At 58.1% G+C, this 26064-nt stretch overlaps 1 protein-coding gene and 2 long non-coding RNA genes across 4 annotated transcripts in view; 1 reads left to right on the top strand and 2 right to left on the bottom strand.

Moving 5' to 3' along the window:
• The window catches only part of HTRA3 (HtrA serine peptidase 3), a 30859-nt gene extending 27305 nt beyond the window's left edge, over window positions 1-3554 (bottom strand). For both annotated transcript variants that reach the window (XM_072803398.1, XM_072803405.1), the window contains exon 1: window positions 3170-3554. In XM_072803398.1, the coding sequence (XP_072659499.1) occupies window positions 3170-3554 (385 nt within the window). The remainder of the gene's footprint in view (window positions 1-3169) is intronic.
• Window positions 3555-10425: 6871 nt separating this feature from the next.
• LOC140610345 (uncharacterized) lies at window positions 10426-12965 on the bottom strand. Its single transcript, XR_012012039.1, has 3 exons — window positions 12658-12965; window positions 12353-12521; window positions 10426-10608 (listed from the first exon to the last, which is right to left on the bottom strand). It is a non-coding gene; the product is annotated as an uncharacterized lncRNA (long non-coding RNA).
• Window positions 12966-13101: 136 nt separating this feature from the next.
• On the top strand, window positions 13102-23485 carry LOC140610340 (uncharacterized). Its single transcript, XR_012012036.1, has 4 exons — window positions 13102-13593; window positions 14093-14203; window positions 15307-15513; window positions 21698-23485. It is a non-coding gene; the product is annotated as an uncharacterized lncRNA (long non-coding RNA).
• The last annotated feature ends 2579 nt before the right edge of the window (window positions 23486-26064 follow it).

Genomic DNA, 26064 nt, shown 5'->3' with positions numbered 1-26064 from the left:
GTGACGGGCACCATGGATTTATCAAGGTTACTGTGACCGCTGCATAGAGAAGTGAGCTGAGGGAGGATGAGGGAGGTGGAGGCCAGTGGTACTGGGACAAGTAGGAACAATGGTGGCTCAGGGGCAGGTTCTAGGTGGAGCTGAGGACCCATCCATGGGTGGGAGGACAAGGTGACATGAGGACCATGGCCAGCAGAAACACAGAGCTCCAGCCCAGGGAAGAGCCAGGCACTGAAGACTGGACCTGGTCGCCAGCACCTGGCATCTGAAGGCTGGTTAAGGTGAGGGCAGAGCTGGCAGGAATTGTGTGCAGGAAAGCCCGGGATGGGCAGCACCTCGCCTGCTGCTATGTGTGGACATCACCCAGCCCAGTGGAGCCAGGGACCCTGGTCTGACCCAGACGCCAGACCTCGAGGACCCTGCTGTCCCTGCCTGCAGAAGAAGCCTGGGGCCCTGACATCGCAGCTTTCAAAGCCAGCCAGGGCGGGGCGGGTGAGGGGACAGGGGGCGGGGGCTGGCCTGATTCGGTCACTTCCTGGCCAAGTGACCTCAGACCAATGCCTTGACCGCTCCCTGCCTCACCGAGCGCATCTGTGGTGTAAGAAGGAGCAGACGCGCAGAGGCAGATGAGAGCGCTAGCCAGAGACCCTGGCTCAGCAAGTATTCTGTAGGGACTGGATGTTGCAGGTGGAACTGGCCGGAGCCTGGATGTTTGAGGTCCCTGTGCATGGGGTGATGATGATGGCACAGGGCCCAGGAGCAAGGGCGGGGCCACACAGATTAATGTGCACAGCGTGCTGGACCCCAGCCCCGTGCACCCTCCCCGCGGCACGGAGGCCGCGCCCGCAGCCCCCTTTACGGTCCCTGCTCCCTCCCAAGGCCTCTGCCCCTTGGGCTCTGGGATCCTGTGCCTGCGAGGCTGCTCCTCCAGCCTCTGCTTTGCCCCCGTCCCTCCTGACCACCCCATCCTTTGCCGGGAGAGCTCCGGCTCACCTTCCGCAGCTCAGCACCGAGGCTGACCTGGCCAGATAAAACAGAAGTGGTGCCAGTGGTCCTCACGGGGACAGCAACCCGTGAACTAATACATGGTCTACCGACGGCTCAGGGGGCCACGTGCCCGCACGCCCTGGCCCATCAATCCCTGCCACGGTTCTCCCGGCAGCTGCTACTGTCAGCCCCACGCTTGTTACAGAAGAGGAAACCGGGTCAGCAGCTCGTTGAAGCCCTAGCCCGGGACCCCCACGCTGCAGCCCCCGCCTGCCTGCTGAGTGCCCTCTGCACCTGTCTGTCAGGCTCCTCCCCTCTTCTCCCCCCCTACTTGTCTCCCTGACCAACTGTAAGTCTCTCCAGGGCACAGGCAGGGTGTGGCCCATCACAGTGCCCTTGTCACAGGCCCAGGGCCAGCTGGACACACAGGGAAGGTACCGAACGTGGACTCCCTCAGTCAAGAAATGAGGGTTTCAAAATGCTTGGACTGCCCCGGACCCTGGAGCCTTAGTCTAATAGTGTCCCCCGCGTGGCAGAGTCAGGATTGGGGGGCCCCCATGGACATAGCCAAAATATAATGGGCGGGTGCCAGCGTCACCCCAGCCCGCTGTCTCTGGGGGCCATTGGCATGGCTTGCGGAGGGCCCGTCAATGCCAATGTCCATGTCCAAGAATCCGTGTGGCACTGTGCTCTCATCCCTCGCTCTTCTGGGCACAACCTAAACAAGCCTGACCGGATCACCCTCCCCTCCCTTAAAGCCCTTCACTGGCTCCCCTAAATAATCATATCGAATCCTACATGGTCTTCCCAGACTGGGCTCCCCAGAACCCCGAGGTGCCAGGGAGGAGGTCATACATGTTTTGCCAGGAAAGAAGAGGTCTCTGCTGAAATTCTCTTGGAAAATCCTGGGATTTATGATTTTGTGTGGGTTTTTTTTTTTTCCTCTCTCTCTCTGCAGGTTTCTCAGAATGTCTGATAGACTCAAAGGTAGTGTGAATCACCACTGCATGGACACTGTTTATTTTCCTAAGCTTTTTGGGCCATGAGATACTTATTTTCAGAATACCAGATGCAACCTGGGAAGTCTGGCCTGCAGGATGAAGTCTAAGCCATTGGCCAGACACTTATGGCCACTTGTGACCCATGCCTGCCAGCCCACCCAGTCCTGGGTGTCACACACACATATACACCCACATCCCACTACACGCCAGCTGCTCCCGGCTACGTGCTCTCGCCGGTGCAGCTCATCCTATGCAGTTGGGCCTCCATGTGGTGGCTCCTGCCATCTGCTCTTCCCAGAGAACCATTCCTGACCACTACCTAGAAGACTTGTCCTCCCTCCTCCGTTGAGACTCCTCATCCCCAAAGGCTTCCCAGCAGCCCAGGCAGTTATGCTCCTTGGTGCTCCCGGGGCCCGCCAAGCCTGGCTTGGTGGTCAGCGTCTCCCCCCAGCGGCTGTAAACTGAGGGCACACGCAGGGCTTGACTCGTCTCTGTGAAATTGGGGCTCAGCGCCCAGCACATGGTGACTGCAAGCACCTACTGAACCGACACCCGAGGCTGCCTTCCTAAGAAGCACCCTAAACAGATAAAGGGGTGGCAGGGTTTCCTAGCATTTTCTTCCATGCACAGGGTCAAGTTGTGTGGCAAGAAGCAGTCCTGGGCCAGCTCTGGTTGGGGGGAGGCTGTCCTAGGGTTTGGAGGAACAAAGGAATTCCCTGTCCCAGCAGCCTGTCCCAGGAGGCCCCATGCCCGCAGAGACCCCACATGCTTGCTCACCATTCCCAAACAGCCCTCTGGAGACATGCACTCTAAGTGCAGCTAAGAAGAAAGAAACCTGGGTATCACTCAAGAGAACATCCGTTCTGGGTGAGTTTTATGGCCAGGAAAGATTGCGCCCGGGGAAGAGCCGAAATACAGGAGCAGCAGAATGATACACGAGACAGGTACGCTTTGGTGAGGCCAGAGAGAAAGAGAAGCGAAGAGCTAGTGGGCCCGTTTCACCTTGAACTACTTCCGTGGCTTTGCGCCTCAGTTTCCCCACCCAGAAGACCAGGGGTCCGGTTAGATGACTTCTAAGAGGCCTGCCCACCTGCCCGGCCAGCGTGGCCTTGGAAGCCCCTCTCCGGCCCTGCGCCCCCACGTCGCGGGAGGTGCCTTCCCTCCCCAGGCCGAGCGCTTACCCGATGGGCAGGCGCCCTTCTGCAGCTGGCGCACCGGCGTCCCGGAGAGCTCCAGCGCGCGCCGGCTGGCCGCCTGCAGCGCACACACGTTGGCGTAGGTGTGCCCGTCGGTGCCGCACACGGCGTGCGCCCAGCGGCAGCGGCACACGCCCCGCGCGCACTCCAGGCTCTCCCCGCAGGGCGAGTCCAGCGGCCGGCCGCACGGCTCCCCCTCGCCGGCCGCGCACACCAGGCAGCAGTTGCACAGGTCGGGCACGTAGCCGCCGGGGCAGCGTGGGCTCGGGCACCGGGACACGTCGCAGCGCGCGGGGCACGGCGCGGCCGGGGGCTCTCGGGCCAGCGCCAGGGCGGCCAGCGCGGCCAGCAGCAGCGCGCGCGCCGGCATAGCGGCGGGGAGGGCGGCGGGGCGGGCGGCGGGCGGCGGCGCGGGGGGCCGGCCGGGGAGCCGCGGGGACGCCGAGGCCGGGCGGGGGCCGGGCGGCGGCCGCCTGCGCAGGGCACGGGGCTGGGCGCGCGGCCACATGCGCCGGTGGCTCAGGCGGGCGGGCCGCGGGGCCGCGGGGGCATGCCGCGCTCGGGCTCGGAGCCGAGAGGCGCCCGCTCCTCCTGGGCCGACGCTCGGCGCGCCTGGGCCCCGCCGCACTTAAAGGCGCGCGCGGCCCGCCCTCCCTGGAAGGGGCGGCCCGGCCCCGCAGCCAGCCCCGCCCCCGCTGCCGCCCGCCCGCCCGCCCGCCCGGCCTTCCGGCGGGACCCAGCCCGAGCCGCGCCGCCGACCGGCCTGCCGGCCTGCCTGGGCTGGGAGACGGCGCGGGGATCCCGGACGGGGATCCTGCTCCTCCTCCGCGGCGCATCCCCCTGCTCCTCCTCCCCAGCGCACCCTGCCGCTCCTCCTCCCCAGCGCATCCCCCTGCTCCTCCTCCCCAGCGCATCCCCCTGCTTCTCCTCCCCAGCACACCCTCCCGCTCCTCCTCCCCGGCGCATCCCCCTGCTCCTCCTCCCCAGCGCACCCTCCCGCTCCTCCTCCCTGGCGCATCCCCCTGCTCCTCCTCCCCGGCGCATCCCCCTGCTCCTCCTCCCGGGCGCATCCCTCCCGCTCCTCCTCCCCAGCACATCCCCCGTGCTTCTCCCATCACATACCCCTGCTCCTCCTCCCCAGCGCATCCCCCCTCCTCCTCCCCAGCACACCTTCCCACTCCTTCTCCTCAGTGCATCCCCCTGCTCCTCCTCCCCAGCACACCCTGCCACTCCTCCTACCCATCGCATCCCCTCCTCCTCCCCAGCACATCCCCCCTGCTCCTCCCCATCACATACCCCTCCTCCTCCTCCCTATCACATACCCCTGCTCCTCCTTCTCCCCATCACATACCCCTGCTCCTCCTCCCCAGTGAGCTGCCCTAGCTGCCCTCCCCCAGCCCAGGATTCAAAAGGGACCCACACCTGGATCCCCACCTCTACTGGAGACAGACCTTCAGGAAGCACCTGCCTATGACCGGAATTCCCTCCTCTGTCTTTATAGATTGGAGGTGTGATGGTCTGTCTGAGGTGTCTGACACAGTTCTGTCCCCCTGGGGGTCCCAGTCCCTAGGGACCCTGGGAGTCATCTACAACTCTGTGACTCAGTTTCCCCTGCACAGAAGGGCAATGAAGAGCCACTTTGCTCCCTCACAGGATTGCTGGGAGGACCCCACAGAGGAGATGGGCTATGCAGCAAAGGGACTGGGGCCTGGGAGAGGACACACCAGGAGCTGGTCACCACCTGGTCAGAGGCTCTGGAAGCAAAAGTAAATCAGAGTGGTGACTCATTGGGCAGGAGAAAACACACGTGTGCAAACCCTGGGACTGGAGATCCTTGTCCTGTTTGTGTGGTGAGCCCCTCTGGCCACCTGGTGAAGTCAGGGAAGGCTGGCTTGCAGAATGATGCTTTTTAAAAATGCATGAAACAAACTGCACAGCATATACAGTGCTACTGGAATACAGGTATTAAGTTTATAGAAAAACAAATCCGTGTCTGTGATCTATACACAGGCTTCTTTGTGAGTGTGTTAAATAACATCATCTGGCCAGTGGCAGGGTCATCAGCCAAGATTTCCAAGCAGCTGAGCAGAAGGGTACTTGGGGTGCCTGCAGCAGCCAGCAGGGCATGGAAATGCCCGTGACTTCTCTTGAGCCCACTTCCCCACTGAAGGAAACACTGCCCATCGGGGGAGGCGTTGGTGAAAATAAGGATGCTTGTTCCCATGCAGGTTATGGACACCCAGTTCAGGAACTTCCACCCACAGCTGGGAGAGGCAACAGGGAGAAGAGGGTGGGTCCCATCCCTGAGGCCCTGGGGTCCTGGGAGGACTGGGCACTACTGATGGATCAGAAGGGGGGTGGCCATGCCAGACAGGTATGTTGGAGAAAGTGGCTCCGACTGAGAAGGACGCAGGGCCAAGATTCTGGGGGACCCTGGGCATGAGCATCCACGGAATCTGGGAGAGACAGTGGCCATGAACATTGATGTGAAGGACCACAAGGCAGTGGGCTGTGAAGGGAGGTTGGGCTTTCCCTTCTAAAAGAACAATACGACATATATTTCTACCTCAGAAAAACTGGGAATGTGTTTTGTCTAAGATGTGGAGCATTCCAGGGGTTGGGGGCCCCAGGGCTAGACTGGGCTGGGCTGTCCCCATCCCTGGTCGGTCTCTTGGTTTGCATGTCCTGCAGGGTGGACTCACACCTCAGGGGTAGAAGGCTGACCCTCGTGATGGGGGCATCACGACCCAGAGTGCACCCTCTGGGGGCCCACGTCCCACCGCAGACGCCCATGTCTCGGGGCAGTGTGTTCGTGTGCCTGCATTCCGCAGGGTCCAGGGAGCAGAGACCTCAGGGAGGGAGGGCCAAGAGCTCATTTCTTCTCACCCTTTTGTCTACAGGTGGGGAAACTGAGTCTCAGAGAGGTTCCCCATCTGCACCCTGGAGGCGGGGTGGCTGCCGCTGCAGAGGAGAGCTGTGCAGCAACCCTCTGTAGCTTTCGAGTGACAGCAACTGTGGCTCCTGAGGCCCCGCGATGCTGCCCCACATACAGCATTTGGCTCAGTGTTCAGGGCGCCTAGGAGGTGGGGATTATGTTCCTTAGGGGAGGCTCGAGGTCACAGGCTGGGACTCCGCTGGCTTGGGCCCTTCCGCCAGTCAGGTCCAGGCTCTTCCCCGGAGGCCACACTGCCCCCAATGGCCACCTGTGACCTTTACAGCCGCTTCCACAGGGGATCTCTATCTATGCCTTGTGCAGACGGGGAAACAGGCCCAGAGCAAAAGGACGCATACAAGCTTCTCTGCCGCACTTGGACGCAGGGGTGTGGTCCCTGGGGTCGTCTGGTTCCCCGCTGCCGTGGGCGGGCTGGGCTCCTGAGGCTGCGGAGAGCGCGGGCTGGCCGGAGCCCAGAGTGCTGGGCAGGCCAACAGGGAGTGCATTTCAGAGATGTCAGGGGCAGCCTGGGGGGGCGGGGGGGGGACACGGTGGGAGCAGCGCCTCTTTGCCCAGGATCTGAGTCTGTCCCAGAGCCCTGCCCTTCTGTAGGTGCCTGTGCCTTGGAAGAGGGGGAACGTTGAGGAGCGGTGGGAAGGGGGTCCTGCTGCCATCAGGACCTACGGGGGTCGGGGGACAGGAGGCTCATCACCCTCAGCCGGGGCTTCTGGCCTGGGCTCTGTGGGGCATGCCCAGGCACCCTGCCAGGCCTCCCTGCTACACTCTCGCCGGCCACTAGGACATGTCCCGCAAGTGCTGGGGGGCGATTTTGTCTGGGTAAATGTATCATTCATTCATGTATATTTACTCCCCGTACCTGCCCCCACCGTGTTTAAGACTCTTTACAAACAGAACAGATAAAAAGGAGAAGAGAGAAACAGAGCAAAGCAAAAAAAAGGGGGGGGGGGTGTAGAAAAATAATGGAAAGCCAGAGGTGAGGTTGATAGATGAATTCCTACCATGAGATGATATTTTTTAGTGCTTGTCTGTAAATGTGGCTCTGGGCTTCCCAGTAGTCAGGGCAAATAGGGAAACATTGACGTCCATATGATGAGACGTTGAGCAATGAGCCCATTGCTCCACAGCAGCCTGGCTTTTCTCACCACTGAGAGGAGGGGAGGCTTCCCCAGGGGGCCTCAGAAAGAAGATGCAGCCGGTGTCCTGACAACACCCTCCACAGCGCGTCCTAGATGGCTCCCCATAAGATATTCCTTGGTGGGGACCAGGGGTAAGAGGGCCCAGGCTTCCACAAGAAGCTCCAGTGGTCAGCAGGTGTGACTTGGACTTTCTGGGGGGGGCAGGGGGCAGGGAAGCAGCTGCTTCGGTGGTAGTGCTCGAGCTTGTCAGAAAGTCCCGGAAGCTCCTCGGGAGCAGGGGCTCAGATGCCGAAGTTGGTGAGAGTCTCCCCACCCACTCACTCATGAGCACGCCCGCTGCACACCTGGCCTCCCCGGGTGACCCACGACCACAGGCGAAGAACTCCATGAACAAATGGGCTGGGGTCAGCCCACGTGACGTGGGGCACACAGCACAGCAGGGCAAGAAGGTTCTAGAAGAAGGGAGAGGATCTGTGGGGAACCATATACCGAAGGCCCCAGATGCCACCATGGGACCCTCTAACAGATGGAGCCCAAAGACTGAGGTGGGTCAGCACCCGCCGGGGAGCTTGGGCATCACAGGCCAGCCCAGAGCAGCTGGTGGCAGGTGCCCCTGGCCCGCCCTCTGCCTTATGTGTGCGCTTATGGCAAGTGCCTTCTGGGGGACACCCCAACATCCTCTGGCAGAGGAGATGCTCTCCAAGTGACTCTGGGCCTTGCGCCCGTTGAGGGGCGGCTCTGGCTGTGAACAGTGACCTTGCTCCGGGTTATGATATGACCACCATCTAGGTCATGCCTGACCTGGCTCCAGATGGCAGCCCCGGGCCCAGAGGGGACAGTGTCTCATTTCCCCAGGGCTGGTGCACGCTGGGCGTCGGACAGAGTTATCTACACGGATCGGAATGGAATTGAGTGCATCGAGGCTGGACCTGGGCTAGGTGGGGGTCGGCCTCCCCCTGGGGCACCCGCGTCCCTCACCTCTACCTCTGCGTAGAGGTGGACGGCGGCACTGGGCCCTGGTTCTCGGGCCAAGCCATCCAAACTCCGGACAGGGTTTACCTTGTCACCTGACCCTTGTCCAGGCCCAGGCTTCACATCGGATGAGGTCATGGTTATGTCACTTGGGGACCTCGAGGACCATCCCTGGCCACACCTCGGCCTGCGATAAGACTCAGCAGCTCACATCAGTGGGTGACTCAGAGGGTGGGGTGGCGAGGGGGCAGTGACGTGGTCACATCTGTCTGCAGCCCCCTCCCCTTGGCACTCACCGCACTTGCAGGCAGTGGGTCCTCTGGGAGAGACACTTCCCTCCTGACCCCTGCCTGGCTTTCTTCTTCCAGCTGTCCCACGCGGGGCCCCGGCCTCAACAGGGAGAGGGAGCGAGAGCCACAGCGGCCAGCACCTGGTACTGCTTTCGGGAACCCTGAGACATCAGTGCCATCATGGTCCTGTTTGGTGGGTGCGGCAGCCAAGGCACAGAGAGGTGGAGTAACGTGTTCAAGGTCACACAGCCGGCCTGAGCAGGGCCAAGATCCGGACCCAGGCTGTCTGGCTCCAGAGCACATGCCCTCAGCCATGCGCTGTGCTGTCAGGGCAGCTGTGCCCTGACGTGTGGATGATGCTGGGACAGAAGGATGCTTGGGGGCTTGGCAGGGGCTGCTCCAGCACCCGGGGGGATGGGAGACCTTCCTGTGAGTGCCATTCGACAGGTGCTCTGACAGCTAGACGGGGGTTTATGATCAGGCATCAGGGCTGGCCTGATCTAGGGGCTCCTGATGTCCTGCGGCCCGTGTAGACTGTGCTCCCGTGGTGCTGGTTGATGCAGGACCAGGCGCCCTCCTCTGGGGTGGGGGTGGGGGGCTTTCCCCAGCAGCCCGGTGAAAGGCTCAGTGTATCTTCTTGGCTCCAGTCGGTGGTTGTCACATCCACCCCTGACCCCGTCATGGAGGCAGCGGAGTCGGGAGCTGCGTCCAGTCCAGCTCTGATCACCTGCTGGGCTCCTTTTCCAGCAGGACGACGGTCCCCACTGGCAGGAAGGTAGGTCTCAGAGACTGACTGGAAGAAGCTGCATGGTGACTGGCACCAGCTCGTGGGCATCCCGACAGGGCCAGCCAGCCTCTGCTCAGACACCTCTGATGATGGGGAGCTCACTACCCATCAAAGCAGTGCCTTCAGTTGCTAGAATGTTCTTCCTTTGAGATAAATTCTGCTCCTGTAATTCTCGTCTTTGGACTCTGCTTAGACCCAGAAGGCTGTAGAGGATACATCAGTCCCCTCGTCTACAAAAGAAGGCTGTACGCATCTGGGGCTGGTGCCCGGTTGTTTCTTCTCTAGGCATTTGCTGTGTGACCAGGGGCTCCAGTTTGCTATCTACCAGAAGTGAGAAGGCTTCCTCCTGGGGCTCCCAAGGGCCAAAGGAGGAGGTGGGCTGGATGCTAGGATGTTCCCCCCAAATTCCTACCCCACCCCCCGGTATGCACACTCTGTATAATTCCCTTCCTCTTGAGTGTGGGTGGGCCTGACCTAATCAGGAGAGCCCTTAATAGGGACTGAGCTCTTCCTGCTTGAAGTGTGGAGAGAGCATGGATGTGTGGGGGGCCCCGAGGGGGCCACAGGGCCAGGACCTGGGGCGATGTCTTGGAGCTGAGCATCCCGCAGCTGACAGCCAGCCAGGAAATGGGAACCTCAGTCCTATACCCACAAGGAAGTGAGTTCTGCCAATGCCCCGAAGGACCTGAAGATACCCCCTGGCTGAGCCTCCTGTCAGGGGAGCTGTTGGCCAACACCCCATGAGACCCTGCATGAGGACCAGCCAGAATGTGCTACCTCGGCCCAGAGACATGAGATGCTCAGTGGGTGTTGTTTTAAGCCAGTGGGTTTATGATAATTTGTGACACAGCACAGAAAACAAATACAAATAATAGTGAAAGGGAATAGAAGGGAAGGGAGAAGAAATGGGTAGGAAATATCAGAAAGGGAGACAGAACATGAAGACTCCTAACTCTGGGAAACGAACTAGGGGTGGTGGAAGGGGAAGAGGGCGGGGGGTGGGGGTGAGTGGGTGACGGGCACTGAGGGGGCACTTGACGGGATGAGCACTGGGTGTTATTCTGTATGTTGGCAAATTGAACACCAATAAAAAATAAATTTATTATTTAAAAAAAAGAAACATGGGGCACGGGGTGCGGGTGAGTGGGTGTCTGGTAACCCCGAGGGCATGGGGGGCAATGCCCCGGCAAGGGTGGGGCGAGGCCTGGAGAGGGGGAGGGACCCCACTGCTGTCAGGCTGGTCGGCTGCCCCCGGCTCTGCTCTCTCTCAGGCGTTTCCTTAAATTCTGGGAACAGTGCCACAGGGGGTGCCAGTTATACCTGTTACTTAGGTGCAGAAAACTCAGCTCAGAGAGTTCAAGTGGCTTTCCCAAGGCCACTAAGCCCCTGGATGATGGACTTGGGTCTAGAAACCAGGTGGGTCTGACCCCAAAATCCATGCACTTCTCAGCACTACACTTCTGCTCATACTCATTTTACAGAAGGAGAACCGAGGCCCAGGAAGGGCAGGTGGTTTGCTAAGACAGCCGGGCTCACGGACAGGGCCCCTTGACCGAGTTCCATGTAGCAGCCTCACCCAAACCCTCACCCAAATCTCCAACGGAGCTGCTACTACTGATATGCTCATTTCACCCTTTAAGAGAGCTGGGCACAGAGAGGTTCCGTGACTTGCCCAAGGTCACACAGCAACGAGCCACAGAATCAGGATTAGAACCCAGGCAGTGGGGCTTGGGCCTCTGTGCAAAAGCTGGTTTGGGACTAGCTGACGCAGAGGCTCAGTCACGAGAGCTGAGCAAGACGGGCAGGGGAGGGGTCTGGCCCACTGAAATGATGGTGAGCTCAGCCTGCCCAGACAGCAGGGCTTGGTCTCCTCCTAAGACAACAGGCCTCAGCTTTGACCGCCTGCAGCCTGGGCTCTTCTTGGAAACTGCCCCGCCCCGGACCGGCCCGACGGAGGAGCTGGACGTGACCCCTCTCCTGGGAGGGTGCGTCCTGTCTGCTCCTTCTCAGGACGGCCAGCCCCACCCACTCAGCTGGCGGCCCGTGCAGCTGTCCTGGAGGCTGCTGGCCTCCGCCGCCCTCAGAGGAGCTGCCAGCCCTCCAGCCCCTGAGGCCCTTCCCGTCCTCGTAGGAGCTGGGGAGGCCGGGCCCTGCTCTGAAACGGTCACTCTGGCTCCCCAAGGCCTGGGCCACCTTGTCAGGAAGGATGGACAGGGGTCTGGAGTCCCCTTCCCCTTGTCCCTGGGCCAAGCTGCTCTTCCTGTCCCCTGGGCTTTGTCCTCAGGGTCCCAGGGCCTGCTGTGCCTCAGATCCGAGGGCAAGGAGGGTGCTGATGCCCATGTGGGGCACCCCTCAAAACTTTCACCCTGGGGCGGGACATAGGCACCCTCCAGGACACCTCCACCCCAGTGGTCCTAGGACCAACCATTTCTGGGCATCTACCATGTTCCCATATGTCCCTGTGGAGGGTCTCCTACCATTCCCATGTCACAGGGAAGAGGTTCAGAAAAGTTAAGTGACTCGCCCAAGGTCACACAGTGGGCCCTGCTTTGGGGGGTGGCGTGGGCTGGACTATGGAAGGTGTCCAGTTGGGGGCTGGGGTCATGTTGTCTCAGAGAGCCAGCACTGGAGGCCGACCAAGTGTCGTCCCAGTGGGCTTGCTCACGTCCAGGGATGGGACCCCTCTCACACACCTGCCAGGGCAGCCCTGCCTGCGTTGTTGCGCCAACCTCTCCTCTGTTCAGAGCACCCCACACCCCATGGTGCCCTTGCTGGCTGGGCTCCTCACAGCAACCTGGCTTCTCAGCCTTGACCATGGGCAGACCCCCCAGTGCCCACCCTGCCCTGGTGTCAGGCTCTGGATGCAGATCTGGTGTCTTTCTAGAACTCCCCATTTTTCCAATGGACAGGCACCAAGTTTCTGAGTTTCCTGAAACTCAGTCCCATTTGAGGGTAAGCCCCGATTGGCCCAACCCATTGGCATGTCCCACCCCATTCCACAGTGATTGATTCAGGGGTGGGCCCTCTTACCATTGAGAGTCAATTCCTCTCAAGGAGCTGGTTGATGGAGCTGTGGGGAGGAGCCTACTTTCCTTGATTCTGGTCTTTTTCTTTCCTTGGTTGGGAGAATCAGACCAGTGGCATCTGATGACCTCGAGGGGAATGTCTGCCTTGGAATGAAAACTCATGAGAAGTGGAACTGAGAGAAAGAGAGAAGACAAGCAGGTCGGGAGCCTGGATCATGCCATGCCTGAAGCTGCACTCTGTTCTCAGTCAACTGAGCCAATAAAGTCCTATGACATTGAAATCAGCAGAGTTGGGTTTCCTGTGGTTACCTGCAACTGAGATTGTCGTGCAGAAGCTGTGCCCACTCAGAGTATGTTTACCCAACAGTAAACATAGATGGGGAGCACTCAGCCGAGTGCCTACACAAGGTCTCCACTTTACAGGAGGACCTGAGGCTCAGAGCAGGGAGCAGCTCCCCCAAGGCCCAGGGCTAGGGATGAAACTCTGGTTTGTCCCACCTGGAGGCTGTGTGGTTCCCCCTCCCCGGGCGGCCCCTCCCCAGCACTGTGTGTGCCTGGAGCCCAGAGCCTGGCCTCGCCGGCCACCTGGAACTGGGAGCGTCGGGCTGCAGGCGAGAGGCCGGTGGGAGGCCTGGGCATGGCTGACGCCTGGTTGTCGGGCGGGGTGGGTGTTTTCCTCTAGGAGCTTTATGACTTCAGTGCCTCCCTTGGGATCTGCGGCCCCTTCTGGGGGATTTCTGTGTGTGGCGTGAGGGAGGGATCTGGCTGTACTCACCTGCACTGGGATGTCCCGTTGTCCCAGCACCACCTGCCAAAGGGCCTGTCCTCTTCCCCTTGAATGAATGGTCTCGGCGACCTACCCTTCCCCCAGGCGGGTTTGTGCTCCAACCCTCCACCAGCCTGCTCACACATCCCTCTGCCCCAGTCCTGATACTGACTCGACTTTCTGGGTGGCAGTCCTCACCCACTCTGCCCACCCTTCTGCAGGCAGCTCAGATCCTAGCGATCAAGAAGTCTTTGCAATTAAGCTCCTCTTCTCCCATTTCTTTGTCTGTCTGTCTGCCTCTGTCATGGTCATTTGGTAAACCCAACCCCTTGCTGTCTCACCCCATGGCTGTGGGCTGAGGACTACCCCGGGATGGTCGCCCTGCTGCATCACCCCAGTGTGCTCATCCCCTGGACTCTGCTCTCTCAGGAGACGACCCTGTCGCCTTCTCATTCACGACACAGGGACTCACGCCAAAGGTGACCTCATTATACCTCCAGCTTTCCTTGCTGTGCTAGAACTTTCCTTTCATTTTTAAAAAATATTTTATTTATTTATTCATGAAAGACACACAGAGGCAGAGACACAGGCAGAGGGAGAAGCAGGCTCCATGCAGGGAGCCCAAGGCGGGACTTGATCCCAGGACTCTGAGACCATGCCCTGAGCTAAAGGCAGATGCTCAACCACTGAGCCACCCAGGCATCCCTAGAATTTTCCTTTTAGACACCAATCCTGCCTGACACCCCCCTGCAAACATTCTCTACATCTGACTTCCTACCAGCTTTGCACAGCTTGGCACTGTCCTTGGATCGCTCCACACCCTGGCCCTGCTGTGCACCTGCACTGCCGCTTCCCCCCAACCCAACCACAAAGCGAGGGTCCCCAGCTCCGAGCCAAGGCCCTCCTCCCACTGCATTTCTCCCCAGCAATGCCACCTTCTTCCATGTTTATGGGATTCTTATTTTGATATTATTATAGACTTCAAGAAAAGTTGCAAGAATAACTCAAAGAATACCATACACCTGCTCCTGATTCCCCAAAAGCTTCTGCCTCTCTCCATCACACACATTTTCTTCTGGACCGTCAAGGGTGAGTTGCAGACACGTTGTCCCTTTACCTCTAAATTCCTCTCTGGGCAGGTCCCAAGAACACCCTGCCTACAGATCCATGGCACAATGACCAGAGTCAGACTCGGTCTGCTTGAGGGGAACCAGACCAAGACAGGGTGAGGCGCACTGAGCCCCTTCTGAGAGCCTGAGGTCAGACTGGAAGCCAGCCCAGGAAGGACGTAGGGATCCAGGAAGAGTCCAGCCTTTCTGCGACTGCGGCCACCATGGAGGAGGCCCACTCATTATCGGCTCTGCATTCAAGGCTTACAGAGGCAGACGGAGGTGCTGCCCCGGACAGGATACAGGTCCAGAGTGGGATTCCCTTCCCAGGCCCAGGCAGAGGACTGCCCCACCCACCAGCACTTGGTGTAGTTCCAGTGTCCCACCCCTGCAAGGGGCAGATGGATGGGCCAGGAGGGAACAGCCGGAGGTGACTCTGTGGCTGGAGTGTAGACGGGGGGCTCAGATCAAGGATGCCAGGCCCTGGTGGGAGCTCTGATTTGATTCTAAGTGCAATGGGGCCACTGTGGGGTTGGCGAGCAAGCTGTGCGTCCATGAGGTCGGCACTGGCTGCAGGTAGGGGACGGCAAGGCCAGAGCCAGGATAGGATCGTGTCCACAGTGGACACAGAGCCTCTGCGGCCCTTGGGGTGGCCGGTAAGAGGCCCCTTAAGCCTTCACTGCTCCCGTGTGGCTGTGTTCCACGGAAACCCCTCCAGACAAATCACACATGCAGCACAGGCACCAAGGGGCCCGCGGCATGCTCCCCCACCCCCGCCCCTGCATGCGGCCGGGACCCTGTAATTATCCTGCGCCGCGGGCAGGAAGGTTCAGCCACTAGCCGCCGCGGTTCCCTGCCCCAGGGAGGCCTGGCAGTGTCACCCCCGGCCCAGCCCTGGCTTTGGGCAGACGCAGGGTTCCCGCCGCTGCCCTGGGCTACAGCCAGCTCGGTGACCTCACCCTGGAGGCATGTCCCCTTCTGCACCCCTGCCAGTGGGCCTGTGCAAGGCTACCCCCCACCCTGTCTCTGCCCCCAGAAGATGGAAGGGACGTGTCCATCTTCTCCTGTGTTTTTCCGCTGCAGCCGGAACCGAGAACTGGCCCCACTGTGAACCTGAAGGCTTATTTTGCTGACGCTCACTGGAAGGAAGTGTCTGGAGGCCTGAGAGCTTATGCCCTGTCTCCCTGTCTCCCCTGAGGCCGCAGGACAAAGTGAGACCGAAGCCCAGGGTGGCGGGTCTGTATGGTCGCCTCACTCCTGGAGGAATGAGTGGCTGTCGCAGAGATGAGGGTGAGCAGAAGGAGCGAGGGGGAGTCCGCCTCCCTCGTGACACAGTTGCTGCTCCTTTCCTGTGTGTGTGTGTGTGTGTGTGGCGAGGACACTCAGATTCGCTCTCTGCCACCTGCAAGTGTAGGACCCTGTGGTCATCTCAGGCACCATGCTGTGCTTTGGGGCCCCAGGGTGCATCCAGCTCTGCACCAAGGTTCCCGCTCTTGGACCGGCATCTCCCCACACACCCCTTCCAGCCTGGGCAGCCTCTGCTCTGGACTCTCTTTCCATGAGCTCCGGGTTTTTAGATTCCACGCGTGGGTGAGGAATCTTTATGCACCGTGACTCCATCCAGGCCCCTTCGTGGTGTTGCAAGCGGCAGGATTTTGTTCTTTCTCGTGGCTGAATGACACTCCTTCCTCTGCACGCACGTGTCGTCAGCCACTCAGCCCTCCATGGACACCTGGGCCGTTTCTGTGCGTTGGCTGCTGTGACTGGTGCCACCGTGAATGTGGGGGAGCAGACGACTCCTCCGTATCCTGTCTGCCTTCCCCTTGGATCTATACCCGGAAGAGGGAACACAGGGTAGCTCTATTTTTAGCTCTCGGAGGAGCCCGCATCCTGTGCTCGGTGGGGGCTGCAGGGGTTTGTGCTCCCACCAGCCGTGCAGGAGGCACCTGTTGCGTCTCGTCTTTGATGCCAGCCCTTCTGACAGTTGTGACATAAGAGCTCACCATGGTTCTGACTTGCACTTCCTGGGGAATAATGATGTCGAGCATCTTTTCATGTGCCAGTGTGCCGGTCACTTGTTTGTATTTTTTGGGAGTTGTATGAGTTCCTTTTATATTTTGGGTATAAATGTCCTATCAGGTAAACGGCTGGCAAATCTCTTCTCCCACGCTGTAGGCTGCCTTTCGTTCTGTTGATGGTTTCCACGTTTTCCCCTTTGTGTCATCTCATCAGGGGGAAGACAGTGGCTTTGTTGTCATATAGAGGCTTGAGTGTGCGTGGATGCCCAGCAGCCACGAGCGTGGCCTGTGCTGGTTGGTAAATAATTCTCTGCTCTGTGAGGTTGGACCGGGGCTCCACATATGGGGCTCTGAGGTTCTGAATCTCAGGAGGCAATGGGACAATGTGTGGAATTTTGTTAATTTTTAAATTTTTTAGTAGAGAGAGAGGGGTGGGGAGGGGCAAAGGGAGGGAATTTCAAGCAGACTCCACGGCCAGCGTGGTGCCTGATGCAGGGCTCTATCTCGTGACCCTGAGATTGTGAGCTGAGCTGAAATCAAGAGTCGGGCGCTTAACCATCTGAGCCACCCAGGTGTCCCATCGACTGTGGAATTTTGAAGGAAAAGCATCGCCTCCCCCAAGAATTTCATCCCAAGCAAGTGTCTCTTAGTGTGTGAAGGAAGCACGCAGGTGTTTCTAAATCTTTGAGAGGTCAGGAAATGTTCCCCTGTCTCCTCCCCCCTAGAAAGGCCACGTAGAGATGAACTCCTGTTGCCTCAGAGGTGATTCACATCATCTGTTTAACAATCGGGGGGTTGTGGCGTGAAGGCCAGGCAGCAGGTTCGAAGGTGGTGAATCACGGAGTCGGGCAAAGTAATTAGGCATTGCTTACAGAATAATAACAAGTGTCAACATTATTCCTAAGGGCAAAGATCTATAATTCATTCATTCAGCAAAGAATAAACATCACAGAGCTGCAGTGGGCGGTGGTGGGCCTTGGGTGGGTGGACAGAGCCAAGTCCCTGCTCTGTGGGGCAAGGAATAAATGGGTGAGCATAACAGGTGTCTGGCGGTATGACAGGGCTGGGGGACATGAGCCAGCTGGGCGGGGTGGGGTGGGGTGGGGTGGGGTTGGGGGGTGGGGGGCAGTGCCGCAATTGCTCTGATGTTGAGACAGCCAGGAAGGCTTCACCGGGAGGGGACATTCAGCACTGACCCGAGGGAGGTGAGGGAGAGAGGGGCCCTGTGGGTGTGGACAGGAGGGCTCCAGACAGTGGGAAGAGCATGTGCAAAGACCCTGAGGCAGAGCACTGTCTGGGGTGCTCTAGAACCCAGCAAGTGAGGGGAGAGCTATTGGAATGAGATGAATGAAGGGAGGTGGTGGGGTCACAGGGGTCTCAGGGCTGTGAGGGAGTTGAGAGTCTCCGAGGGGTCTGAGCAGGGGACTGACACCATCCGGCTTCTATGGAGGAGGTTGAGGCAGAGGCCAGGAGGCCAGTTAAGAGTGGTCACAGTGACACAGGGCTCAGGCAGGTGCAAGTGGCCTCGAGGTGGTGGGCTCTGGATCTGCTCTGAAGCCATGGGTGATGGAGAATGTGGGGAGCCCAGGCTGACCATGAGATTCTGTGCCCGAGCGCTGGAAGCCTCGAGGAGCCGTTCCTGAGAGAGAGAGGAACATCCCTGCAGGAGGGGCTCGGTGGGGCTCCGTGGGGCTCGGTGCGAAGCTCAGGCGTCTGGATGCAGAAGTCTGTTGCCATCCAGGTGGAGGGGCCGAGTCAGGCAGGTGGCAGGTGGATCTAGGGTGGAGGGTATGTTGGGGCAGGCGTGCCACCAGGAATCCTGGGTGCAGAGGTGCTGTTGGAGTCCATGGGACTGGAGGAGCTTGCCCAGTGAGGCAGTGTAGGCGGAGACCACAGGATGCCCACGGAATGTGTAGGGGTGGAGAGAAGAAACTTTCCTGCAGTTTTCCTCTAAAAAGGAGCGGCAGCAGGGGGGACGGGTGCAGAATTAGGAGAAGAGTAAACCAATTGCACACTTGAGCCTGAACCTCCAGGTTATGTTAAGATGCAGGGAGGGAGTCGGGTGAGTGGAGGGAGGTGTGCAGGAGTCGCTGTGGGCTCTTGGGGAGCAGGAACGGGCCTGGAGGGCACAGAGCTGAGGAGGTGCATGGAAGCCCACACCAGACACCGCAGGGAAAGATGAAGATTTGGAAATGACACACGTGCTATGCATCCAGTGTTGCACATAGGCACATGGTTTCTGAAAAGTAACGTTTGAAGTTTCCACTTCTCGGGAGATGATTTGTGATTTTAATGTTCTTTTTTTTTTTTAAGCAGTTTTCTGTACAAGAAATATTTACCGACGACTTCTGTAGTCAGCATATATATTTTAAATTTCCTTTTAAAAAAGTCCTTACATCCTCATGCGAGGAAATGAGTTGGGCCTAGACCTCACACCATACCCAAACATTAGCTCAAAATGGATCAAAGGTCTAAAGATAAGACTCTAACACTTTTGGAAGAACAATTAGGGAAACGCTCCATGATGTTAGATTTGGTGACGATTTGTCAGACACGGCATCAAGGACACAGGCCTGCATCAAAATGAAAACTCGTGTGCAAGGCACAGTCAGCTGAGCGGAGAGGCGACCGTAGCTCGCGAGGAAGCACCTGCCCGGAGTATGTCTGTCAAGGCGCCAATGTCCAGAGTGCACGGAAAGCTTGACAGTTCAACAACAACCAGAAACAATTTTAAAGTGAGCAGAGGACCGGAGTGGAAATGTCTCCGAGGAAGACAGACAGATGGCCAACGACACGTGAAGCGATGTTCCATATCCCTCATCCTCCGGGAAGCGCAAATTGAAACCATGATGAGATGTCACCTGGGCCCTTTGGATGGCTGCTATTTATAATAGATAAATAACAGAGAACAAGCCTCGGTGAGGACGTGAGGGGTCGGAACCCCGCGCTGCGGGCGGGAGCTGGGAGCGCACAACGGTGCTGCCGCTGCTGGGAGACGGTGTGGCGCGTCCTCACAACCTTGGACAGGATTGCCGTACATTTCGGCAATTCCACTTCTGGGGTAAACATCCCGAAGAAGTGAAAGCAGAGCCTCAGACGGAAATGCTCACGGCAGCCAAAACGTGGAAGCAACCCAAGGGACGACGGAATGCAGCGTGGCCCATCCGCACACTGGGACATCATGCAGCCTGAAACAGGAAGGACGTTCTGACACGGGCCACCACGCGGATGAACCTGGGGGACGTTCTGCTGAGCGAAGCAAGCTGGGCACGGAAGGATGGCTACTGCATGGCTCCACCTGCACGGGCTTCCTCGGGGGGTCAGATTCGTGGGGTCAGCGGGTGGGAGGCGGGGGTGGGGAGTTAGTGTCTCATGGGCACAGAGCGGTAGTTTGGGACAATGAAACAGCTCTGGGGTTGCTGTTGGTGATGGCGGCACGGTGGCACTGTAAACGCCACAGAACCACACACCTGAAAATGGTTCAAGGGTAAATTTTATGTCATATGCATTTTGCCATGATTTTAAGGACTCACAGCTCAGAGTGCAGGACTAAGTGGTCCCAGGCTGTGACCACGGTCAGCCTCTGTCACCCCATTTCTGTGGCGTCCCCCTCCCCCAAAGGTTTTGGGAGGCCAGGTCCCACCTCGGGGCCCTCCCCACACTGTTCCTTCCATGTGGGACAACTTCCTTGTACTGGACACTGTTCCTACAGGCACAGTGCAACGTCCCGCCCTCCACCCACAGCTCCACCTTGGGGAGCCCAGGCAGGGAAATGTCCCTTCTTGGTTAGTGCGCAGGGTAGGGCCCGATACCAGCCTCCCTGGCCCTCCCTCTGGTGCTTGCTCTTGGGCATGCGCACCTGTTCCTGGAAGGGGTGCCCCCAGGAGGGTCTCAACTTTGCCAGGTGCCCAGAGCCGTGTTCTGTGTTCATCTGCGGCCACAGAGTCCACTGGAAGGATGGTGTTTTAAGCCGACGTTTCCATGAATGTGGCCCTCAGGGGGCTGCTCCCCAGCACAGCCCTTGACACCTGGGTATAGACACATGCTTCAAACAAGGCGATGGTGGTTTAGGGGCAGACACTGTGTAAGGAAAGCCATATGCAGGGGGTATTGTGCAAGGAGAGCCGTGTGGCCTCTTGAACCAAACCAAGTGAGCCTTCAGGGAAAGATCCCTGCCCATACACCCCTGGACGCAGCATGCTTGGGGTGTGCCCTTGTGCTGGGCGCCTTTCAGGGTGGGGGTGGGGAGAGCTGCACAGACAGACAGGGACAGATTCTCCTGCAAAGAAAGGCTGCTCACCACTGGCCCCGCAGCTCCCAGGTGCTAATCCCAAGGAAAGAGTCAAGCCGTGGACATTTCCCATGGTGCTTTCAGGATGTGGAACAATCAGGATGCCTTTCATGCTGCCGCCCGGTGGGCTGTCTGAGGAAGCAGCGTCCCTCGGGGCTCCTCCCAGGTCTACATGAAAGGGGACCACGTGCCTCCTAGAATGGAGAGAGGTGACCACCCAGAAGGGCCGTATGATGCCATTGTTGTAAGAATTAGAAAGGATATGGGACTCCTGGGTGGTGCAGTGGTTGAGCATCTGTCTTTGGCTCAGGGCATGATCCCGGGGTCCAGGATCAAGTCCCACATTGGGCTTCCCCATAGGGAGCCTGCTTCTCCCTCTGCCTGTGTCTCTGTCTCTTTATGTTTCTCATGAATAAATAAATAAAATCTTTAAAAAAAAGAATTAGAAAGGATGTATGTCTGCCTGTCTCTTCTCTCGAGGTCTGGAAGGAAATTCTCCAAAATGTGCACTTCACGGGTGGGTCTCTGGGTGATTCTTCCTTTAAGGATTGCCTTTCTCTGCATAGACACGTATGAAGGGTAGAACTGTTAATAGTTACTTGAGAGCAATGTGTGTGTGTGCATTTGTGTGCATGTATGTATGCATGTGCAATGCAGGCATGAGTGTGTGTGTACCTGTGTATACTCGTGTGCACATGTGTATGCATGTACAACACAGATGTGAGTGTGCATGCATACCTGTGTGCACTCGTGTGTACATACATAATGCATGTGCAATGCAGGTGTGAGTACCTGTGTGCACGTGTATGTGAATGTGCAGTCCAGGCATAAGTGTGCATGCATGCCTGTGTGCATGTATGTGTGCATTGTGCGAATGTTGCACTGTCTGGGTGTGTGTCAGTGTCTACACTGCAGGCACTGTCTTTCCAGCAGACAGTCCTGGTCCCCAGGGCCATTCCCAGGGCCAGGCTGAGAGTTCTTCCCAGAGTTGGGGTCCTGGGATTCTTTCCAGAGGACGGAAGGGGGACTGGCCACCTCCAGCTGGGCACAGGCGGGGGCCTGGGATGCTCAGAGGTCAGCAGTGACCTGCTTCCTGGAAGGCGGGAGGCCAGGGCCACCAACCAGCCTCGGGGAAGGAAACTTACTTTCCCATTTGTCTCCACAGACCACTGTCGCAGAGCTTGCGGGGCCTGAGAAGCATCACCTCTATCGTATAGATGGGAAAACTGAGGCCTAGGGCAAGTGTGACACAAGCCCGAATCACAGAGCAGAGGAGCAGCACCATGGAGCACAGATTCCTGGACTCAGAGGGTCGCCACCACCCCACCCGGCCTCTGGGGGCCTGCCCCCAGTCCCAGCTTTTCAGTCAAAGCCCCAAGGGGTCCCACGTCCTTGGGACTGAATGCTGGTCACACAGAAGCAGGTAGACATGAGCTCTGCCCTCAGGGAGACGGGGTCCAGGAACACTGAGTGAGCACCACTGCATACAGCCAGGACACCAAAGAGATGTCATTTCCAGTCCACATTCAGCCAAGTGTCTCCAAGTGTTGGAAGGTGTCCTGGAGACCACATGCCCCGTCGGAGCCACACTCCATCATGCACCAGCTGTGAGCCTTGAGCAAATGATCCACCTGAGATGCCATTTCCTCACCTGTAAAGTGGAGGTGACAGTGCCAATCTTACCAGTGAGGCCCAGAGTGACCGGCAAGGGGTCTGTGCCGTGCTGCCCACCCAGGGTCCAGTGAACAGCAGCACAGCCTCCTGTCGGCTGCTCCCCAGAAGCCCCACCACCCCGTCCCAGTGCCCATCTTCTTTGGGCCACAGGACCCCCAGGCCCATCCCCCACCCTGGGGACATGCCTGTGTGATGATGACACCATGACTCCAGCCCAGCCCCCGGCTCTCAGGGCCAGGACGGGGGTTGGGGGAGGAGGGTCAGGCACCTCCCCACAACTAGAGAGGCTCCAGCCCACTCTGTCAACCTGCTTGTCAACCGTCTCTCTTGTCCTGTTTCTGGCTCTCTTTCAAGGTGGGAGAAATAACTATTATTTTTAGGCAACCCACTATTATTATTGTTGATTGCATCTAATTATAAAAGCTATACATTCTCATTGTGGATAATTCAGAAAGTCGCAAAGAGTACACAGAAATTTCTTTAAAGTCATCCCCTCAAGGTAGGTTAATTGGTTTGTGCACCTCCTGACCACCAGAACTTGTGGAGGTGAACTTATTTTGAAAATGTTTCTTTGCAGGTGTGATTAAGTTAAAGATCTCAACGTGCCCTCATCCTGGATTACCTGGGTGGGCCCTAAACCCGACGACAAGTGTCCTTATAAAAGACACACAGAGAAGGAGGCAGAGGCCGCATGACCACAGAGGTCAGATGGAGGGATGCCTAGGAGCTGGGAGAGGCCGGAAGGAGCCTCCCCTGGTGCCCCCGGAGGGACCCCCACCCCCACCTCGGTTTGGATTCCAGCCTCCAGTCTGAGAGAATGAGTTTCTCTGTTTTCAGCCACCCTGTTTGCGGTGATTTGTTACAGTGACCCGGGGAACTGACCAATCCTGACCCCGACCCCAGCAGTCAGGGGAGTCCTGTGGATGATGGGGTTATTGTCCTCTGGTTGTGAGTCCTGGAGTGCGTGGGTGCATGTGCATGCATGTGAGTGTGCCAGAGTGTGGGTGTGTTCACGGTACTGCTACACCTTACAGCATCTTCACTTTAAAAAATGATTTTGGGGCACCTCCATCACTTAATCATTTAAGTGTCCGACTCCTGATATCAGCTCAGGTCAGGGTCGTGGGATTGGGCCCTGAGTCTGGCTCTGTGCTCAGCAGGGCGTCTGCTTGAGATTCTCTCTCTGTCTCCCCTTCCCTCTGCTCCTGCCCCTGCTCATGAGCACACATTCTCTCTCTAAATAAATAATCTTTTAAAACAATCTTAAAAATAAGAACATGGTGGGGCATCTGGGGGGCTCAGTGGTCAAGCATCTGCTTTCAGCTCAGGTCATAATCCCGGGGTCCAGGGATCAAGTCCTGCATTGGGTTCCCTGCATGGAGCCTGCTTCTCCCTCTGCCTGTGTCTCTGCCTCTCTCTCTCTCTCTCTGTGTGTCTCTCATGAATAAAAAAAATAGAATCTTAAAAAAAAAATAAAAACATGGTTTCATGAGAATTTTCTCACTTTATCAAATAATCTTTATGGAACTGATTCTCTGATCCCAAAGTATGTATTATAAAATTCCGTGAAGTTGGGAAGATACAAGAATGGGCACAGAAGGAAGAATGATCATATTGGACCCTGCCGGCAAGGCCAGCCATCATGGGTGTCCTGGGTGCGTGCCTGTGTCAGTGACGATGCTGTCAGGACACACACAACAGTGCGGCCACTCCAGGACGTGATCTGGCACTTTCTGTAAAAAACTGAACCAAACATAAGCATATGATGCACCTGTGGAGGTCCTGGGCATTCATCCCAGAGCAGCGAAGACCGCGTCCCCACAGCAATCTATATGTTAATCATTCATAGCAGCTTTTTCCATAATAGCCCTGACTGGGAGCAGCCAAGTGCGTGAGGTGAGAGGTCAGAGCCACCCCCGAGTCCCCAGGGCCATCCCATCCGAAGTGTGGAGACCACTTGCAACAAAGAGGGAGAAACTCTTGGTAAAGCACAGCAGCCTGGATCCCAGGGACATGTGGCGGAATCACGTCCCATATGATGCCACTTACACAACCTTCTGGGGGGTGACAGCATCATGGAGATGAGCATGGGTCCGTGGCTGCGGCCTTTGGGGCAGCGAGGAGGGTGTGACTCGTCTCAGGGTGATGTCTTCACTGCAGCCATGCTCTCGTGAGTCCACACACGGCATACGATGACGGGATGGCTGAGCTTTGAGCCAGAGGGTGTCAGAGTTTGGGGGGCAGGCACCAAACACGTGCGCACCTCTGAGTTCCGGATGCACTTCAACTTCAGACTCTTGGCCTCCTCCGCACCCGGGGTGTGGTCGTTTCCCTTCCGACTTGCTTGACTGGTAAACTGAGGCTGGGAGCAGGGAAGAGCCTCCCGCCCCGCCATGGCTGCTGTGAAGTCAGGGCCCGAGAGCCCCTGGTTGACAAGCAGGAGCGGGTGAGACACAGGGATGTGGGAGGCACCTTTTACAAGTGTCTCTCCAGGGAAGTAGGGTGTGCTGCAGCCCGGGGCACGCACCCTCGCTGTGTGGCCAGATGACCGCCGTGTCACCCAGGAGGTCAGGAAGCAGGGGGGGACCGTGGTGAGGCTGCCATGCTCCAACATGTAAGGCCTTAAGCTCCTCTGAAAGGGCGATGGCAATATGCCAACGTACACAGTGGTTCCTGCGGCCTCCTCGACGCCCACGCCCCAGGCCGATGAGCAGGAGGCGCGGGAAGCAAACCCAGGAGGACCTCCCAGGAGGACTGCCCAGGTGGGGCCGGACCAGCCTGCGTCATTCCTGCTGCAGGATGGGCCCCTGCTCACCGCCGCCTCCTCTACTGAAGCTGGCGAGGGGCTCCCTGGCCTGAGGGTCCCCATGGCGTGGACACAGCCATTGTCCTGGATGGCTCTCCTGGGGCTGCCCCGAGCAGATTCCCACAAACTGGGTGCTCACGACTATAGGAACGTGTGCTCTCCCAGTCTGGGAGCTGGGAGTCTTCCTCAAGGGCCTCCCTGCCATTGGAGCCCCAGGGGGCTGGGCTTGAGGGGCGGTCCTTCCCTGCCTCTGCCAACTCTCGGGGCTGCAGGTGTCCACCTGTCCTCCGTCCCAACCCCTCTGCTTTCTCTCTGTGTCTCCTCTTCTGTCTCTTTGGGGACCAGTCTCTGGATTTAGAGCCCCCCTAGATGACCCAGGAGGATCTCACCTCCAGACCTGTACTAATAACATTGGCAAGCATCCTATTTCTAATAAGGTCACATTCTGAGGCTCTAGGCGGGTATGATTTGGGGGGATGTTGTTCACCCCATTACCTGTCCTCCTGCACTTCCCAGCCTCCTGGAGTCCCAAGCTAGATTTTCAGCCTGCTGGCAAATAGCACCTGCTGTGATTTCCTTGACCCCACATCCCACTGCAGGCCGAGGGCTCTCTCGACAACCGAAGAGATAAACCATTAGTGAGCAAGCGAAGTGTCAAAACAGACACAGGTGATGGGGAGCTGGGGATCCGTGACTCAAAGCATTCCCATTGGACGCTGTCACCATATCCTAGGGAGTGCGAGCCCCCTCCGCCAGCCTGCAGACCACCCCCAGGGTTACCATGGAAATGTCACCCCAGGGAGGGGGTGTTGGGAGCCTGGGAGGGCAGGCAAGAGGGGTCTGAGTTCTGCTCTTCTTTTCCCTTAGCCATGCAAAGGGGCTGTGGTCACACATGGTCTCTGCACATACTTTGTCCTGAAACAAAGAGCCAGGACCGCCCACCCCGAACGTGAGTGGGGTTCAGAGCAGGGATTTGAAGACGTGCATCTGTGCAGCACGCAGTTGACAAAAGCAGCCTGGCTAAGTTCTCTGTAGCAAAAATCCAACAAATA

This window comes from Canis lupus, chromosome 2 (genome assembly GCF_048164855.1).
Source record: "Canis lupus baileyi chromosome 2, mCanLup2.hap1, whole genome shotgun sequence".
Taxonomy (NCBI): Eukaryota; Metazoa; Chordata; class Mammalia; order Carnivora; family Canidae; genus Canis; species Canis lupus.
This window is presented reverse-complemented; position numbering and strand designations above follow the sequence as displayed.